Source organism: Melanostigma gelatinosum, assembly GCF_949748355.1.
Source record: "Melanostigma gelatinosum genome assembly, chromosome: 7".
Classification (NCBI taxonomy): Eukaryota; Metazoa; Chordata; class Actinopteri; order Perciformes; family Zoarcidae; genus Melanostigma; species Melanostigma gelatinosum.
This window is the reverse complement of record NC_136640.1, coordinates 674,413-695,036: the sequence shown is the minus strand read 5'-3', so window position 1 is coordinate 695,036 and position 20,624 is coordinate 674,413. Positions and strand designations below refer to the sequence as shown.

The 20,624-nt window shown below is 44.7% G+C and overlaps 2 protein-coding genes across 2 annotated transcripts; both read right to left on the bottom strand.

Annotated features, from left to right (window-relative positions):
• Window positions 1-557: 557 nt before the first annotated feature.
• LOC306779552 (olfactory receptor 6E1-like) lies at window positions 558-1,478 on the bottom strand (the record flags this gene model as incomplete). Its single annotated transcript, XM_079271516.1, has 1 exon — window positions 558-1,478. The coding sequence occupies one exon, from the start codon at window positions 1,476-1,478 to the stop codon at window positions 558-560; it is 921 nt and encodes a 306-aa protein (XP_079127642.1).
• A 4,518-nt stretch (window positions 1,479-5,996) lies between these two features.
• On the bottom strand, window positions 5,997-6,932 carry LOC306779551 (olfactory receptor 11A1-like; the record flags this gene model as incomplete). The annotated part of the gene is made up of 1 exon (XM_079271515.1): window positions 5,997-6,932. The coding sequence occupies one exon, from the start codon at window positions 6,930-6,932 to the stop codon at window positions 5,997-5,999; it is 936 nt and encodes a 311-aa protein (XP_079127641.1).
• Window positions 6,933-20,624: the final 13,692 nt, after the last annotated feature.

Genomic DNA, 20,624 nt, shown 5'->3' with positions numbered 1-20,624 from the left:
GAAGCCTTAAAAAAAATAAAAAATGTACAACTGAAATCTTGTCTTACAACCATGACGCACCAATATATCAAACTTTCCACTCAGCAGCTTTCAAGCAGGCTAACTAGCGTGCATGGATATCAAATGACCGATAATGTGGTGTGAGAGGAGAACCTGTCCTCAGAAACACATTACAAAGGGTCATATGTTCAGGTCTTCTGGTTTGCCCTCCTGCTGTAGTTGTACCAAAATGTCCAAGAAGAAAAACTAAAAGCATTATTGAACTGTTTATTGAGTGGAAATTGTGTCTTTCAAAGTTTATAAAGATTCACACAAACTGTACTTCACACGTTTTCCCCTCTTCTCTGAAATATAATGGTCATTTAAAAAACTGTAAATCATGATTATCACATGTTGAATCTAAATGTTCCCTTCATTTGTACAAGCAAAACAGTTTCAACAATACACAATAAGTAATTTCCTGTTATAATCCATCCGATGGCAAGTTAGTATTAGTAAAGCACAACAAATTTAAATCAAAGCTGAAAATCTGCGGGATGATCGTAAGTGATGTATATTCAAAGAAAAATCAAATTTCTGGTTAGGATTCTGATTTTTGACAAATTCAGGCCATAAAGAAAAGGGTTGAAGAGCGGTTGGCATGTCAGCCAGTATAATGATAAAAACACTCTTAACATGTTGGGAACACCGTTCATATTAAATCTGCTCTGTAATATTTCAAAGAAAACCCCAAAAGAGAAGTTGAGCAGAGAAGCGAGGTGAGGTGTGCAGGTACTGACAGCTTTCTGTCTGGTCTGTTTACAACCAGAGAAACAAACTCTAAAGATCCTCACGTACGAGAAGAAGATTAGAGATACCGGGACAAAGACTGTGAGGAAGGTAGCAATGAGTCCATAGATGTTGCTGGCTGTTGTATCAGAGCAGGCCAGTTTGACAATGGGGAAGTTGTCGCAGTACACTTTGTTAATGACGTTCCCACACAGCTGTAAAGGGACACTCAATATGACTGGAACAACACACAGAACAGAGGCATAGGACCATATAACAGCAAGAAGAACAGTAACCTTGTTAAATGTCATACGTGTGTTATATTGTAGAGGATAACAAATAGCAAGATATCGGTCATAAGACATGACGGCTAAGTTGAAAAATTCCACAGTAGCATAAAGGAACAAACAGAAGATCTGCAGGAAACAAAGTGGAGCAGAAACCGTGTGAATGTCAGAGAGGATCTGAACCAGCAGGAATGGAAACAACCCTGTACTACCAAACAGTTCATTCACTAACAGGCTGCAGAGAAAAAGGTACATGGGTTCATGTAAGCTTCTGTTCATACAGATAACCACAATCAGAAGGAGGTTGGAACCAACAATTAACAAATATAAAACCATAACAATCATGAAAAACAAGTATTTAAACACCCCGGTGTCAAAGTAGGCACTAAGTATGAAATATGAAACCTGCGTTGAGTTGAGCATGATCCTCCTCACATGAACAGAATTCAGTGTAACGACACAGAACAGATATAATATCATTCCCTCCGTTAAAGCCAATAGAATGTTGAGATCATAAATAATAAACAACAATTAATTCATAACATTGTGTGAATCCTAACATTGCCCTGCTTTAGTCAGAGTCCCTCCAAACTGAGCTGAAACTTCTGCTTCTGCTTCTTTTAACCTCGGCAAGTCAGAGAACGCCCCCAGCAGGAAGACTGAGCTCATTAAGGACCAATACAGACTCTAACGTCAGGGGGGGAACAAACTGACCTACTGTTTACAAGTTCAAAGACATAACTCAGAAAAACCTCTGTGACGTCACTCAGAGGTTTCTAAAATTCATTTCAAGGCGGGCGGCTACGGCCGTCGCCTTCTTGGCAGTGACGACGCAGCTCTATAAGCTCATAAAATGGCCATTTGAAGAAATGCTGGAAGTTGCCACTGGCTCTGTATCTGTACTCAGATAGAATACCAGAATTGGGTTAGGGTTTATACAGGAAGTCAAATTAAAATCCAGCATAATTGTATTTTCTTATAGAATATTCATTGGCAAAGCAATTTTGGACCTTCATCATTTCGATGTATAGAGAGGGTAATAAATCCAGGTGGCACTGCCATTTGTAATCCTGCCATCAGATGTGCAGATATGTGTATGTCTTAGATACTCAGGTAAAAGGAGAACAGCTGATCACCGCCTGGTGGTGAGTTGGATCAGACAATAATGGAGGCTGATGGACAGACCTGATGAATCCAAATTAATAGTGAGGGTTAATTGGGAACACCTGGTTAAGGCCACTGTTCACAAGGTCTTCAATTACCACCTCTAGAGGAATTTGGAGGAAAGGGAAGAATTCAAAGACTTCACTGGTGGATACCACTAAATATATTTCAATCACGAGAGACTTGTTTTATAATTTAACAATGATTTATTATACAAGCGTCAAATATGAAAAGTGCAAAGTCTTTGGCGATTGGACTCCATCCTGAAGTACTATCACCGAGGGGAGGGGTACTGAGGTCCAACAGGCCTAATCCCCCCCTGACAGCAACAGTTTGACAGCAACGATCTGATTGGCTTAAGGAAACTGTGTGCCGTATCTGGTTGGTTACTTAAAAGTACACGCCCCCAATCAGCTGATAGAGTAATTACAAGGAGAGGAGAGACAGAGATCACCAGTGAATGTCTTCCTGACTGAACTTGCGCTTGAGCTACATATACAGCTGTTTCTAATGCTGCGTTTACACCAAACACAGATTTTTTGACGCGCCGCAAAATCGTGTCCAACGCTCCACCGGTCGTGTTCATTAGCGATTCGTGCGAATCGCGCAGCTCGGGAGAGGGGGCGTGGTTTATAGACCTGGATCCGTTCAACAAAATAACCTATATTTCTACGTGTTGTGGAAGTCACAGATATCCCGGGAAACTAAACGCCGTCATGTCTGGTTCATAATATTGTTCAGAGGAGCTCCGTGGATTGTATCGAGCTGTATTCACTGTCTAGCAAGCCACCGGCCGCTGTTTACTACAGCTGTAGGAACACAAAATAAACTGATTTGGCTGTGATTTAACGGCAATAAACCGACAAAAAGGGACTCCGAAATAACTACGTAATGATGCCGATTTGTAGGTTACTTGTCTTCTCAATGGAGCTCTGATGGATCGGTGCTAGGCTATGCTAACATCGTAGCAGCTCCACCAGCACTCAATAACGTCACGTAGACGTAAATACGGCAGCGTCTATTCATTGTTTGTACCGTATGGTTTACACACACACATGTATACACATAGTTTGGTCCGGTCTCTGTTGATATGAGGTATCGTAGAGCTCTGGGTGAACACAGACGGCTACAGGATTTATTTCCTGATTCAACAACGGCAGGAAGTCAGTGATGACAGGGGGAGCAACTCAACACTGATAGGCTATCGCGCCACAGCGTCACGCTTTTATTTCTCAGAAGTTGAAAAATTTCAACTCACGCGTTGCAGATTTTGCGGCCGCAAAAACGCGTCCAACGCGCCGTGCCATCGCAAAATCGCGGCGCGCCAGTCTCATCGCATCTGTGCATAGACTTTGTATGTAATCTCGACGCGAGTCAAAAAATCGACGCGTCCGGCGTGAACGCACCTTAAGGTTATGTTGTGAAAATAAAGCTATCTTTCACACTTAGAGCGGATTTAAGAATGAAACAAAAGCTCTCAAGAGGCGTATAGTTATATCAAAAGCAATAGTTTATTTATCAACAGAGTTATTCAGCCCAGCAATCAAACATGCATGGGTTAATAAAGCTTCACTCGCATTTGAGATCTGCCATAAGAACGCTTGAACATTGCAGCGTGATAATTCATATAGTCACCTCTTATGGAAGCCCATTGGTCAAATTCAAAGATGCAGGCGTGGCGCGTTTGTACGCGTATGACACCTGGGTGGAGGCCTGAACATATCCGTTCACATTGGCCCCTCCCAGAAGGCGTTTCTTCTGTCAGTGTGTAGTGAGATGTTGAGGTGAGAGGACCTGGGAAAAGTGTGAAGAGGGGAGTCTGCTGGGGCGTTGTCCCTGTATCTCACTGTCTATTGTTCCTCCCTTATCTATCTAAAGATGGCGGCCTATTCCTTGTGGCGCAGTTAAATCAGTAGTCTCCCTCCTGCTTCTCCCTTGCCCTAGCGTGTACTGTGTGTATTGTATGAGTGGTTAATAGAGCTGCATAAGCTAATGGTTATTAAAACTGCAAATAAGCTAGTGGCTAATTAAGCTGTATATAAGCTAGTTGCTAATTAAAGCTGCATATAAGCTAGTTTTATCAACAGTTACTCTATTTGAGGATAGATCGGTACTGGTCGAGGGCAGGGTATTATTAATCTTCTCTCTAATCGTTAGAATCTTATCATTAACATGAATGTTGAGGGCCTCTTCCATGTCACATGGAGGTGTAAGGAGAGCATTGTGGATTCCGTCCTGGTCCACCAGCTGTTTACTCTTGCAAGGATACTGGAAAGGTCATAGACGTTTGCCCATCCACTCTACATTTGTTTTGTGGACTGTCTCCATTGGTATCCTGTGGGTAATGCTTGAAGATCATGAAATACTGGGACTAGAAAAAGCGTCTTCACATTGGGCGATGGGTTTTTTCTTGCCTTGACTGTATATATATATATATATATATATATATATATATATATATATATATATATATATATATATATATATATAACATAAGAAAGAACATAAATGAGGGCAAATTACATAAATTACAAAATAACGTCAGAGAAAAAAAAATACATTTACAAATTGAGTTCATTATTTAATTAATTTGCCATTTTTGAGTGTCTGAGCTGCAATATAGTGACTGAATAAGTAATACATACTCTTCCATGCCAGTGGGTGGCAGTAGGTAGCGCAGTAATGACCGTGTTCATTTAAGACAGTAGAATGAAAATGATGTGCGGGAGAGGTTGCGGTGACAAGACGAACAGCGATGGAGAAATATTTTAAAAAGGAAGAATGAAGAACTGGGCCTGGACAACATCAACCAGATGACAAGCCTCGTGTGAGTGGTGGTCAAAAGAAAGAAAGGACGGTGAGCTCGAGGCAATACAGCGAAAGTTATCTTTCGTTTGGATTTACGTTCCCTTTCATCCAAACAGGCCCGGCTTTCACACTGCATAAGGATCAACAGATTGAGAGACTTGTATTCTGCTACAATGTATCATTTTGTAACTTTTTTGGTTGTTGGTGTTCCGTAGGATCTTGTTCATGTAAAAAATGTACAGCGGCTCAGAAAAGGTTAAAAACACTGACAGAGAGGTCTGGGACAGTGGACTGGCAGAGTGGGTGGTGGTTCTGATTCTGGCCCATCCAGTCTACAGTTCATACGTTGCGAGTCCCCCGACCCCTGGAGTATTGCAACGTTAACTATACTGAAGCTGTTCCATTGTGAACCTGTCCTTGGTCACTTCTGTTACACCAAATGCCAAAACTCAAGTTCTTCATTGCCGTGCTGTGCACTATATCCAATAGAAACTGTACAAAGTCATCAACTTACTGCCTGGCTCTGCTCACACATCTCAACATTTAGGACTAAAGTTATGCACTCAGAGAAGTTACCTTCCGTCTGTTTATTTACCATCATAAACATATCAAATATACTATCAACTTACACACCAACTTTCAATTCTATTCAATTTTATTTAAGCAGCTTACCGTCACAAATCACAAATGAATTTGAATTCATAACAAGGCCAAATGAAAATGATTATAAAAACCCTAAGTCACCTGCAGCTACGTAGCTGCAGGTCAGAGGGCGGAGGAAGAGTGGTTGTGCCACTTTCATGCATTTTCTTTATTGGTTTTCAAAGGGGATTGCCTTTGTCAATATAATAGATAAGCATTGCTCCGTGTCCTTTTCTCTCTGGATTCATAAATGTTCGGAAGTATTTGGATGTGGAAAACATTAAAATCACCACCATGAACAATGCCACAATTTCATCCATAGAGTATCTAGCAAGAGGTCAACATTTTATAACAGAGGATATGTTTACATGTATTCCGTATTTTGGACATTTGCAATCCAAACATGATGGGATTGAAAAGTGGTTGTATGATGAGAAAATAGAGTGAGAGGGAGATACGCAGCACTCTGGGTACACTGGTCATATCAAGTCTACTCTGAACTATTTCAAAGCAGCAGCCAAAAGAGAAGTTGAGCAGAGAAGCGAGGTGAGGTGTGCAGGTACTGACAGCTTTCTGTCTGGTCTGTTTACAACCAGAGAAACAAACTCTGAAGATCTTCATGTACGAGTAAAGGATTGGTAGCAGAGGGACTAAGATGGAGACAGCAGTCATAAACAATCCATAAATGTTATTCACTTCAGTGTCAGAACACGCCAACTTAACAACGAGGTAGTTACGGCAATACAAACTGTTTATGATGTTTCCACAAAATGTCAAACGGATGTTTAAGGATAAAGTAATTAAGAATTTCACAAAAGAATAAAACCATAATACAGGGATAAAGGTAACAGCCTTGTTGAATGTCATACGTGTGTTATATTGTAGAGGACAACAGATAGCAAGATATCTGTCATAAGACATGACGGCTAAGTTACAAAACTCTATATTTACATACGAATAGACACAGAAGATCTGCAGGAAACAAAGTGGAGCAGAAACCGTGTGAATGTCAGAGAGGATCTGAACCAGCAGGAATGGAAACAACCCTGTACTACCAAACAGTTCATTCACAAACAGGCTGCAGAGAAAAAGGTACATGGGTTCATGTAAGCTTCTGTTCACACAGATAACCACAATCAGAGAACTGTTGACAATAACAATAACAATGTATAACATTGCAGTTAACATAAAGTACAAGTATCTCAAAGTTCCTACATGTGTGTAAGTGTCAAGAATAAAGTAAGTTAAAGTTGAATTTACCATCATTCTAGTTTTAGATGACAAAACTAATTGTAACAAGGTTCGCTTCTCATTTCTCAAACCAAACTGAATCATTTGATTTAATTGAAGACATTGTTCTGAATAACACAGGCAATATTTTCATGTTTGCCGAGCTTTACTTTGAAAACACTGCTTCACAGTTTCAAGCACAGACAAGAGAATAACTCACATGCAGCAATACTTACAATGTAGTGCCCAGCCTCAACGAATTAACAAAGACATTTCAATTCGATTTCTTAAATGACACAAAAACATTTATACTACACACAGATGAATGTTTGTAACCTGCTGATTAGCGGACTGCTAATGTCAGGCAGCTTTGAAATCTGCTGTTTATACCTCTTCATGTCAAGGAAGCAGACCCACCTCAGTCATGTCATGGCAGACAGGGAATACCAGAGATTACCATCGAACACACTTTGAGCTTTTTCTACACACTACACACAGAAGAGACATATAGAGCAGCGCATTTGTGTATTAATTGCTGGCAAGTAACAATATATATATGTATATCTGTATGACTGAGTTTAAGATATTTTTTCCAGACACGCATCCATTCAGTGATTTTTACATACACAGATATATATTTATTATACATTATTTACTATGTTGCTGGTTTTAATTCATTTCAAAACTACTGTACAACTGTCTACTATAAATAGATTTCATATATTTATAAATTAATTTATCCCCATATTTAAATTTTTGCGCTATTTAATATTTAGGTCCTTGTTCCCGAACTATCTCATTTCCTCCACACAAAGTATTTAAGCACAACTGACCCAGTGAATTCCTCTTCAACTCAGCTTCAACATGATGTGCGACAGACGAACGACAACTCAGAGGTTTTCGGCCCTCAACCTTCCAACAGCCCCGGGGGGAGATCCCGACTTCCGACTCTCCGCTCACCCACCCGCCGGAGATCCTGGCAATAAATAATCCCTTCGGGGTCAAGACGGGTCGGGTGGGTTGCCGACATCACCGCAGACCCTTGCGCCTTTTACATGAGCCGATCCCCACCCTGGTGATGCGGTTGGCTGCTGCATTCCCAAACAACCCGACTCCGAGAAGAACGTTACCGCACACCGTCCACGGTCTGAGCCTCGATCAGAAGGACTCGGCCACAGAGTGACACTGGGCAATATATATTTGTCAGACGGGGATTCGGCGCTGGGCTCTTCCCTCTTTGCTCGTCGCTAGTGAGGGAATCCTGGTTAGTTTCTTTTACCTTCGCTGAGTAACATGCTGAAATTCAGCGGGTTATCTCGTCTGATCTGAGGTTGTAGTCGAATGATTTTGTCTCCCCGTAGGACTACAGCGTGCCTCCCCCCCACCCCCCGTGTGAAAGTGGGGAGGTTCTTGTTCTCAGGATCGGGTACCCTGCCCGCGGTGGAGGGTCCCGTCCGCAACCCACCCAACCCCAGAGGTACCCCATTAGACCCCCAATAGAGCGACACAGTCGGACTTACACATACGTAGACGAGATGTCCACCGACCGATGCCCCAGCTCGGCACCCGGGAAGCAGTCGGGGAAGGAGGTAGAAAGGAAGAGCCAACAGGGAGGAAGGGGAGCCCGCCAAGGGCCGACGCACCGGGGAGCCCGCCAAGGGCCCACGCACAGGGGAGCCCGAAGTCTGCATTTAGGGGGACGAAGGTAACTGGTGCCTGCGACTGTCCCATCCGCGGAAACGCGAGCGTCTCCGATTGATGCCGAAGCAACCCTCAGACAGGCAGCTCCGGAAGGAACCCGGGGTCGCAAGGTGCGTTCGAAATGTCGATCAATGTGTCCTGCAATTCACATTACATCACTAATCGGCCAGCCCATACAAGTGTAGTCCAAATGTCTCAGCAGAATGTCCCTACCAGAGATGAGTCCAATGAGGGTGGTGTCATCCGTGAACTTCAGGAGCTTGACGGACTGGTGACTGGAGGTGCAGCTGTTGGTGTACAGGGAGAAGAGAAGAGGGGAAAGAACGCAGCCTTGGGGGGAACCGGTGCTGATGGTCCTGGAGGATGAGACGTGTTTTCCTAGCTTCAGGTGCTGCTTCCTGTCGAACAGGAAGTCTGTGATCCACTTGCAGGTGGAGTCGGGCACCTGCAGCTGGGAGAGCTTATCATGCAGCAGAGACGGGATGATGGTGTTGAAGGCAGAGCTGAAGTCCACAAACAGGATCCTGGCATAGGTTCCTGGAGAGTCCAGATGCTGGAGGGTGAAGTGAAGGGCCAAGTTGACTGCATCATCCACAGATCTGTTGGCTCTGTAAGCGAACTGCAGGGGGTCCAGGAGTGGGTCGGTGGGGGTTTTTAGATGGGACAGGACAAGGCGCTCAAAAGACTTCATGACCACAGAGGTCAGGGCGACGGGCCTGTAGTCACTAAGTCCTGTGATCCTTGTTTTTTAGGGGCAGGGATGATGGTGGAGACCTTGAAGCAGGCTGGTACATGGCAAGTCTCCAGTGAGGTGTTGAAAATGTCTGTAAACACCGGAGACAGCTGGTCAGCACAGTACTTCAGGGTGGAGGGGGAGATCAAGTCTGGGCCGGCTGCTGTAGGGGATTCTGTTTTTTAAAAAGCCTGTTTACATCGCTCTCCTGAATAGAGATAGTCACTGGGGGTGGGAGGGGCGCTGGAATGGTTGGTACATAGGCATGGGCCCCTGCTGAGCTGGGGGAGGGGGGGCTGGTGGTCTGTTGTTGGTTGATGGGGCTGTGGGGGATGGAGTCAGGACTGTCCCATTGTCTTTGAAAGCGACAGTAGTGCTCACTCAGCTCGTCTGCCAGGCGGAGGTCGTTCATGGAGTGGGGGGGTTTTAGGCTTATAATTGGTAATCTGTCTGAGACCTCTCCAGACAGAAACAGAGTCGTTGGCTGAGAGCTGATGTTGCAGTTTCTCCGAGGACAGTCGTTTAGCATCTCTCACTGCCTTGCTAAACCTGTATTTTTTGTTATAACTCACCCTGGTGCTTGATGGAACACAGCTGTCCTCACAGAAGCTGATATATGAAGTTACAGCCTCTGTGTACTCATCCAGACTGTTGGTAGCAGTCCTGAATACATCCCAGTCTGTACAGTCCAAGCACGCCTGAAGATCCTCTAGAGCCTCACTGGTCCACTTCTTGAATTTCCTCACCACAGGTTTGCAGAGCTTGAGTTTCTGCCTGTATGAGGGAATCAGATGGACCATGACATGGTCAGAGAGTCCCAGTGCAGCCCGAGGGACGGCGTGATAGGCCCCGCTGATTGTGGTGTAGCAGTGGTAGGTAAGAGCACCCTTGACTAGAATGTCCAGTAATTCCACAGAAGTTAGCAGAAAAGTTGGAACTAAGTCCGCTGGAGTTGTACCCCTGATGTTCATGAGCTCATCTCTGGTGAAAGAGCTCCGGGAATCGCAGCATAAAACTGAATTAACGACAAAAACAACAAAAAACAATGCGCACCAACACGTCGAGGCAGCCTTCTTCTGCGGCGCCATCTTGTTCAAGATGGCCCTTTACCGCTTTTGGCCACCAGAGGGCAAAACCCCCGGGACTTTCGGGAAAAAAACTGCAATCCATGGCCAGCTCGGTGGGATCCTGGATTGATAATTTAAACTGCCGTAACTTCTCAACCGTTCGGTATCCCGCTTTGAAACGTAAAAATCTTGGACCAACGCTTAATTGTACGGAATCAATATTTTGGGACAGATGTTGCCATTTGGTCAGTATCATTGGGCCACATGAGATTCCATAATAATGTAGTCGGAATGACACTTTTTGAGTTGTAAATAAACTGACATTTGACCTGGAAGATCTCCACAACCCTTTGGGCTAGGAAGCTGAAATTTGGACTGTACTATCATCTCAAAGTGTAGATAGTATAGATCCACTGGTATGAAAATTGAAAGGATTGGACCAACTCCAATTCTTTGAAATCTCAGGCAAAGTAAGGCATGGCATTGATTTTGCTCAAAAGTCAAACTCGTCCGATTTACTTGAAAACTTGCACACCTGGTGGGCTGTTCCCAGGTATGCCCCCTCATAAGTTTCAGCCTCCTAGCCAAAAGCAATTGGAAAAAATTGTTTGGGAGAGATGGGTAGCTTTTATGTCATATCGGTTGGGATAATTGGCCTACATGGTCAGCCCATACACCTGTAGTTGAAATGACCCTTTTTGAGTTCCCTTATAACTCAAAACCTGCCATTTCGAGGACCTTTTTGTCTGGGAAATGGCAGATGCCTTATAACTAAAAATGGCCATTTCCACTACATTTGATTGGCCTCTCATTTCAGCCAAAAATCCCAACCCAATCGACCGACATTGACCTTGAAGTGTCCTTCATATCTGCAACATGCAAATAACTAGGGGTGTAACGGATCACAAACCTCACGGTTCGGATCACGGTTCAGGAGTCACGGTTCGGATCATTTTTAGGATCAACAAAGAAAAGGGGAGGAGCCAATATATAACTTTGCTTTCCATTTATTAATTAAAGAACTTCAAGAACACTTAAAGCAAAGAACTTTGGGCTTACATGAAAACAAAAATATTGAAGATGTCCAATTTGAAACAAAATGAAATAAATAAATAAAAATAATACATTCAAGAATTCTGTTAAGTTTAAGTGCAACATGAGGGATGTTGATATCCTCGTCCTTTCATCAATATTGAAAGAAAGAAACAGCCAGTGAGCTAGCTTCCACTGTTTACACTGAACTGAACTGCTCGGCAACAACTTGGGTCTTTGTTTACTTCCTGTCAGGTTATGCCACAATAATACACAATAATGTTACATTACTGTGACATTATTTTCAAAAAGATGAGAATATCTCCATTGTCTGGGGAGAGGGTCGACCTTTCTGTGGTGACTGGAATATTATTGGGCCTGTCTAGCTTCACCTGCCCCAGGTGTGTGTCTGTGTGTGACTCTCACAGAGGGGGCGTGTCTACAGCACCTGCCCCAGGTGTGTGTGTGTGTATGACTCTCACAGAGGGGGCGTGTCTACAGCACCTGCCCCAGGTGTGTGTCTGTGTGACTCTCACAGAGGGGGCGTGTCTACAGCACCTGCCCCAGGTGTGTGTCTGTGTGACGCTCACAGAGGGGGCGTGTCTACAGCATCGGACTAAGAATCACTCCGCCGTGGTGAAAGCAGTCTCTGCAGTCTTTTCCTTCTCATAGAGGTCTGGAACAGCTTCACACTGAGTGGGTGCGTGAGTGGATTTCGTAGCGTGGCTCAAGCACTTTAACCAGATTTAGAAATCCTTTGTTTTCTACACCGGAGTGTCCCCGTCGCTGACAGACGGGATGGTGTCTCTTCATATGTGTGGACATGCCGATGTTTTGCCGTTGTCGTGTGTCTTTCTCTTTAAACAACGCCTACATGCCGTAACGGTTTCGTCCACCACCCTCATCTGTCATTATACGTTACAGGGAAGACAAAATGTTCCCAAACTTGCGACTTAAATGACGCCGCGGCTTCTGACGTTTCTCCGCTCGCCATGACGTCACCGTTAAATGCTTCTAAGCTGCTCCGTTCACGTGAACACACGACTGCTTTATATCTGTTCACTGACACTCTGCATTGATATTCGCGGACTTGTTACTTGAAAAGGAACAGCAGCAGTCAAACTTTATTACACACTACGATTACACTGTAAAAAAAGAAAAAAATACTCAATTGATCAGCGGTTCACGAGTGATCCGAACCGTGAGGGCTGATCCGAACCGTGTGGGCTGATCCGAACCGTGAGGGCTGATCCGAACCGTGAGGGCTGATCCGAACGGATCACGGATTGATCCGTGATCCGTGACACCACTACAAATAACTCATCAAATAGCTCAAACAGTCAGGAAATTGCACCCAACATCTTATCTGAGGTCCTGAGCTTGCTCACCAAGGACCCCATCTCTCAGCCCTCTGGAAAGCTATCTTCTTTTAGCAGCATGTGTAGGAAATTTGAGTGTAGAACTTAAACGGAAGGGGAGGAGTTTCGAACGGATATGAGGGCGGGGATAGAAAGACTTTCTCTCTCTGTTAGTGTCGTTCCCAGGGAACGGATGTGTCTCGTGGGACCAGAGTGAGTTTTTTGCAAAGAGGGTTAAAATAGTGTAATATTTCATGGGAGTATGCACTTCACTGTAATCGTACTTGCATCAGTGGGATTAAATTCCTTTTAATTGTAAACCAGTTTTGGTCGATTTATTATCACAGCGTGTCCACTGTGAACAGCAGCTGGACACGAGCTCTGGCCTTCCTCTCTGTGGAGCAGACTCAAGCCTCTACAATTTGGCACCCCAGATGGGACGCTCTCACCGGGCTGGAGGCAGCATTGGTCAATCATGCCTCCTGGGCACAAAACAATGGTATGCAGAGCCGTTTCAGGAAGTCTGTTTTAGTTAGCTTTTAGGACATTCGGGGAGGAATGTTTGACTAGCGTTGCTAACTGCTAGCGTTGCTTGTGCCGGTGAGGAGCGGGACCACGAGGAGGCCACATTCCACTGGGTAAGCTACGATTTACAGTCTGAAGTATACTAGCATGGTGCACTAAAGGGACCGGTCCAGTGAATAAAGAAATTAAAGATTACAGCGCTGTAATAAAAATCACCACATTGGAATCAGTGAACAGTCGTCTGCTAGGCTAACCAGCATGCGTATACTGAGAGACCCCCTGGCTCAGCGTGTGCATTGCCGGGTCTTGCAGATAACGTGTTTAAAAGCAGTTTTTTGTAGCTTGGCTAACTGAAATATCGTGGCTTTGAGGGGCTTAGGTTTGCAATCCTTTGTGGGCTTTGTCCGCGAATTTTGGGTCGAGTTAGATAAACTGTTGAGACGAAGCTAAGGCTAGCGGGAGTTAGCTTCCGAGGCTGCGGGTCACAGGTGGTGATACACCGGTCCCGGAAGTCTCTCTCGTTTTACTTTGGCCATTCATTAAAATAGCGATCGTGTGGGTGATTCGAAGAAATAGAATAATAGACATTTGGTGGAACTAGGCGGACTGGAGTAGTGTTTGTTTTACTGCTAGAGTCTGACTCGCTAAAAAGCATTCATGATGATCTTTGGGTCTGGAGAAGCTAAATAGCCTGTTAAACCAGAGGATTTGAGGTTAAATAAAACCGGACAATAAGTCCAATAATACGTGTGACTAGTCTGTGTTTTAGAGCAGCTTTCATCGACCGGTGAAACTGCTCGCATAATCCATTAGCCTGCGGGTGGTAGGCGGTAGTGCGATGGAGCTTCACCCCTAGGCTTCCTGCCACTGCATTCCACAGCTCTGATGTAAACTGTGGGCCTCGGTCCGAGGAAACGTCAGCTGGGGCTCCGAACCTGGCGACCCAAGCCTGAATAAACGCCTGAGCCACCTCATCCGACGTTGTTGATGACAACGGGATAGCTTCTGGCCAACGAGTGGTTCGGTCTACCATCGTGAGGAGATGTGTGAACCCACAGGATGGGGGCAAAGGTCCTACCAAGTCCACATTCACATGATCGAACCTCCTTTCTGGCACCGAGAACTGTGCTAACGGGGCCTTTATGTGACGGTGCACCTTGGAGCGCTGGCAGTAACAAAGTCCCAGCTGAAACGCTGCCCCATAAAACACAGCTCCAGGCACCGTGTCTCAAAAGTGCGTTTGGGGGTACCGCTCGCGGCTTCCAGCGGGGGGCCCTGCCCGTTTGTCAGCATGTCCACCTGCGATCACATCCGTGGTGATGGCAATCGGAGCCTTTGGTGACGGGTGTGCCAGCATTGTTGCGTTTGCCAGACCTGTTTCCACATCAACAAACGCAAGTTCCCTCTCTTCAGTCCAGTCCACAAGCTGTTTGATGGCCTTGCCTTTCAGGGCTTCGTACAGGGGCCGCATCACTTGCGCTGCTCGGGGAATAAAGCGATGGTAAAAGTTCACCGTGCCTAAAAACTCCTGCAGGGCCCTCACCGTGAGTGGGCGTGTAAAGTTAGTCACTGCCTCCACCTTTGCCGGGAGGGGAAGCGCCCCGTCCTTTGTGATGCGGTGTCCCAGAAAGTCAATGGTGGTCAACCCAAACTGGCACTTTGCCGGGTTGATGATCAACCCGTGCTGGCTGAGTCGCTCAAATAGAGTCCGGAGGTGAGACCTATGCTCCGCTCTTGATGAACTGGCCACCAGGATGTCATCCAGGTAGACGAACAGGAAAGGCAGGTCCCTCAGCACCGTGTCCATTAGACGCTGGAACGTCTGCGCTGCATTTTTTAGGCCAAACGGCATCCTCAAGAACTCAAACAGGCCGAATGGAGTGATCAACGCAGTCTTGGGAATGTCCAGCGGGTGAACGGGCACTTGATGGTAACCTCGTACCAGGTCCACTTTCGAAAACACCACACTATCCGACAAGTGGGTAGAAAAGTCTTGAATATGTGGAACCGGATAGCGGTCCGGGATCGTTGCATCGTTGCGCCGGCGATAATCTCCACACGGGCGCCACCCGCCCCCAGGCTTCAGGGCCATGTGCAGGGGTGAAGCCCATGGACTGTCGGAGCGGCAAATGATGCCCAGGCGCTCCATGTTTTCAAACTCTATCTTGGCGATGGTGAGCTTCGCTGGATCTAGGCGCCGGGCCTGGGCATGTACCGGTGGGCCGGTGGTAGAGATGTGATGCTCCACCCCATGCTTGACCGTGGAGGAGGAGAAGGTGGGCTGCGAGAGGTCTGGGAACTCGGCCAGCAGACGCAGAAACTCATCAGCCGCTGAAAGCATGTTAGTCAACCTGGTAGAGCCCGCTCCACTTAGTGTACATGGGTAAAAGCAAAAAGTCACAGCATTTATCAGGCGGCGGCCCTTGACGTCCACCAATAGTCCATAAGCGCATAGGAAATCCGCACCAAGCAGGGGAATGGCAATTTTGGCAGGAACAAAGTCCCAGCTGAAACGCTGCCCCATAAAACACAGCTCCACGCACCGTGTCCCAAAAGTGCGTATGGGGGTACCGTTCGCGGCTTCCAGCGGGGGGCCCTGCCCGTTTGTCAGCATGTCCACCCGCGATCACGTCAGGGTCACCAATGTAGGTGCGTGGAAACAAACAAGGAGGCGAGTATTCCCTTTGGCTGCACCATGTGGCCGTTTATTTCCATCCATACAAAACAACATCCATTCACTTCCTGCCACCCTTTAACCCCCCCTGTCACCAAGGTTACGCCCCTTTCCTTAAAGGGGCCCCGTGAATTCGGTCATTCCCTACAATATAATTTTAGTTGTTGACTTTGGTTTTAATTCAGCATTCTGACGAACATTAATGGTTTCAGTTGTGCTTCTTCAATTCTTGAACTTAATTGTGATTCATTAGTAAATGAGATTCATTATTGTGCAGTGTGGGGTTGATGAAGTGTCAAAGATTGCAGTGTGGATTGTAAGTGTAGTTCAACAGTTTGACTTGCATTGGTATTTCTGATTGAATATTTTTGAATACAGTTATTGAATTTGAATTTAGATTTAGATTCGAATTTGATTTTTAATTCTAATTAATTTTTAATTGATTAATTATCAATTTAATTTTAATTTTGATTTTAAACCTTTTGAATTCTGATTTGGATTTTGATGTTGATTCTGATTTAGGTGTTGAGTTTGATTTAAGAGTTCTAACTTCAATTTTGGTTCAAGATTTCTTCACATATCCTGTATTGACTAATTTTGGTACATTTACTGTTTTACATCGTTCCGAAGAATCAATTTTGACACGGACAGCGCTAAAATAGTTGAGAGATCGTTGACCTCTCATACACTACAGAAGTATGCTAACATTTACTGCTGAACTTTGGCCAGTTTTGTGTTTGTTTTAGTCAAGGTGCGTGGTTGAGTGGATCCAGATCTGGGAAGTGGAGCAGTGGATCCCAGTTTTGGAGTCAACGACCGCACACAATACAGCACAGAGGGTGAGTTGACTTTGATTCATGTGATGACAAGCATGTACATTTAATACACACATTTGAATACTCCTAGGCTGCATAATGTTTACATTCAAGAGGCAGAGAAGGGAAGAGGGGTGTGCTATGTATGCGGGAGTGAAAGTCATTGGGCAAGAGATTGCTCACAGAAGGCACGAAGACCGTTCAGTGCAGCACCACAACATGTTCCGTTCCCACCACAACATCAGCAGCACCTAAGACCAGGACCATCTGGACCTCCTCCCATGAGACATCAACAGATGCCCATGCTGTCACCAGGACAATGGGGAGGTTCCGTGTATAGCCAAGATACATAGATGATTGCCACGTGATCTCTTACAGCAGAGATCTCGTGGTGAAGGGGGGATATGGTAAGGTGTTAAACATTTTTTGTAGATCCACATTTAGAACAGTTTTCAGTATAGGTGCTACTCACATTTTTTGAGATTTAATAACGTCATGATAAACCACAACTTTTGAATTTAAATACAGCAAAATCCAAGTCTTCTAACTCAGTAATAAGTCCTAGCCTAGACTTGCTAGCTCTAGAAATTGAGAAATATACGGGAGCTCTAACTAACATGAGCCGAGTCTTGTTTTCTCAGGTGACAAACGCAGAAGCAGCAGCTGACGAAAGGAAGCAGGCTGTCGTGTCACCAGGCAGTCTGGTGTGGATAAAAGTCCACAAGCGCAGGTGGAGTGAACCAAGGTGGACCGGTCCATGGGAGGTAGTATTGGCAACCTCACATGCAGTAAAGGTAAAAGGTAAAATGGGAGCGACTTGGCACCACCTCACTCACTGTGCAGCAGCGAAGGTAACGAGTAAGACACTCGCAGAGACAGGATTGAACATCAAACAGGCAAAATTTGAAGCCAAAGATACCCAGAAGAGGGGTTAGACAGTACTGACAATGACGTTTCCCCCACAGTTTAAGCGAGGGCTTCCATTAGGAGACTCTAGGTTCAGGGGGTTGTGGAAGTCTGTAATTATTTTCTTCCTGATTTCAGCAGTTTCCCTCTTAGTATGGGGAATTAAACACAGACAGGAACCAGAACACATGCATGACTACATCAAGATTCGACATTTAGCCTCAGTAGCTAATCAAACCGATCCCCGACCACGTAGAGAGGCTTCCCTGAAGACACTCACCTATGAACATGTTACTCTCACTCTTATGTTCAAAGAAGGTACAGCATAAGTATGAAGAACCAAAAGAGGTGCCGACAGCCCAAAGGGAGCTTTTGATGACCACGTGTACGTAGATGTCATAAGGGTGCCAAGTGGGGTGTCTAATGAATTTCAAGCCAGAAATCAAATAGCAGCAGATTTAGAATCTGTTTTCTCTCAAAGGGTAACGATTAATAAAAATGTCGATTGGATCAACTACATTTACGATAACCAACAGCGTTTTGTAAACTTCACCAGGGACGCCATATCAGGACTGCATGCACAGCTGGTGAAGACTAGTTTAATGACCCTGCAGAACAGAATGGCATTAGACATGATTTAGCAGAGAAAGGTGGCGTTTGCCAGATGTTTGGGTCTGCTTGCTGTACTTTCATTCCAAACAGCACAGCTCCTGATGGATCGGTGACCAGGGCGCTGGCAGGATTGACAGCACTCAGCCAAGAGATGGCGGAGAACTTCTACAGAAGTTTATTGCTTCAACGATTAGCCAGACGCAAATACAGGGCAACCAGTTATGTGTCGAGGATGAGGAAGAATTGGAGCTTCTGATGGCCACAGTCTAGATGAGGCCACCAGCGGTGCCATAGCGGAACTTCACAAGCAGTTCCTGACCAGCCTCTCGGAGATCCTGAAGGACCTGATAAGGCCCAGATGGACTTCTAAAACACATCCGGTGAAATATTGGAAATTTTGCAAATAACCGGATTGTTTTGGATGAGTATTTTGAGATTTTTTTGTTTAATTGGGTTATAATGGGATTTTAGGGTGCAAGGATTAAGAAATGTAATTTTGTCAAGTGTAAAAGAACAGTCAAGGCTTCTCAGTATGTTTTCTCTAGCCTACAGAGTGTATCCCGACCCCACCAGCCCCAAGACATGGAAGACAGTGGACTTCAACGGATACGACTGTTTTTGGGTTAGCGAGGCAAGCGTAGGGTGAAACAGACCGGACAGGAATACTTGAAATGATATCTGTATGCATGAATTGTTTGCCACTGTTTAGATAGATGGGGAACCTCTCCCTGGATCGAGTAGGGGAGGGGTCTCCGGGGACATTGGGGTTAGCTAACTCACAGTGAACTGTGGGTTAGGGGGGAATTTTAGGAAATTTGAGTGTAGAACTGTGTGTTTAGTAGTTATAATAAAAGTGTTCAATGATTCATATTTGAGAGTTCATAATTAGTCATAATCATAAGTGTTTTGGAAATGCATAATTAAGATAAGCATAAAGTGTTTTAGGATTAGTAGCTAGAAGTAGAATTTGGGACATGTAGCTTTTGCCAAAAGTTGCAACGTCTTATCTATTATATGGAATGTTTATCATGGAGGGATTAAACAATAACTGACAGTCATTGAATGTGTTAAAGAACTCAGGGACAGAAAGAGAGACAGGCGAATACACTCCTGGAAGTTAGCCAATAGGAATTGGGATAAACGGAAGGGGAGGAGTTTCGAACTGATATGAGGGCGGGGATAGAAAGACTTTTTCTCTCTCTGTTAGTGTCGTTCCCAGGGAACGGATGTGTCTCCTGGGACCAGAGGGAGTTTTTTGCAAAGAGGGTTAAAATAGTGTAATATTTCATGGGAGTATGTACTTCACTGTAATCATACTTGCATCAGTGGGATTAAATTCCTTTTAATTGTAAACCAGTTTTGGTAGATTTATTATCGCAGCGTGTCCACTGTGAACAGCAGCTGGACACGCGCTCTGGCCTTCCTCTCTGTGGAGCAGACTCAAGCCTCTACACATGCTAATGAGATCAAATCAAGTAATCCTAGTAGAGTGTCCTCTTGTGTCCACCATATGTCAATTTTAAAACAAAAAGAAATGTATTAGTGTTTTTATAGGACCCAACAAAAACCCTCTTGACTCTAAAGACTGAAAACTGCTTTTTTGGAAAAATGTTCCCTAATTTTCCAAAAAATTCCGACTACATTTGATTGGGCTCTCATTTTGTCCAAAAATCCTGACCCAAACGGCAGTAATTGTCCCGGGTTTCCCAATACCTTTTGGGTTCATTTGTGCCATTTGGGTTGGGGTTTTTGGGACAAATGACAGCCCAATCAAATGTAGTTTAAGTGGCAGTTTTTGAGTATCTTTACAACTCAAAAACTGTCATTTCAACTACATGTCATGGGCCGGTCATGTAGACCAATAATCCTAATCCAAAACTCCCAAATGTCAGTAGGCCAGTTTTTACCAGTCTTTTCTCTTTATTTTTTCACTTTAAATCAAAGTAGAGATTTGGATCCTTTTCCTCTTCAAAGAGGGGCTTGTGACCGTTAAATACCTAAAATGTGGACCTTGTAGCTGCAAGTTAAGGTCCCCCAAAACAGCCCCAAAGGGCTAAATTGGTGCCATATATTTGGGGATTTTTTGACCAATATAAAAATGGCCATAATCTCTCAAACATTGGTACCAGAAACCCCGGATTGTGGACACACATTGTGGACTGGGCCTACAATAAGGTCACGTGACCAAAATTCCTATAAATTATCTAGAAAAGAAATTTGCCTGTATGAAACTCAAAGCTCAGCATGGTGTCAGGGTTGCTAAATTGTTTTAGCAACTTTTATTTCTAAACTTGTCAGAGCC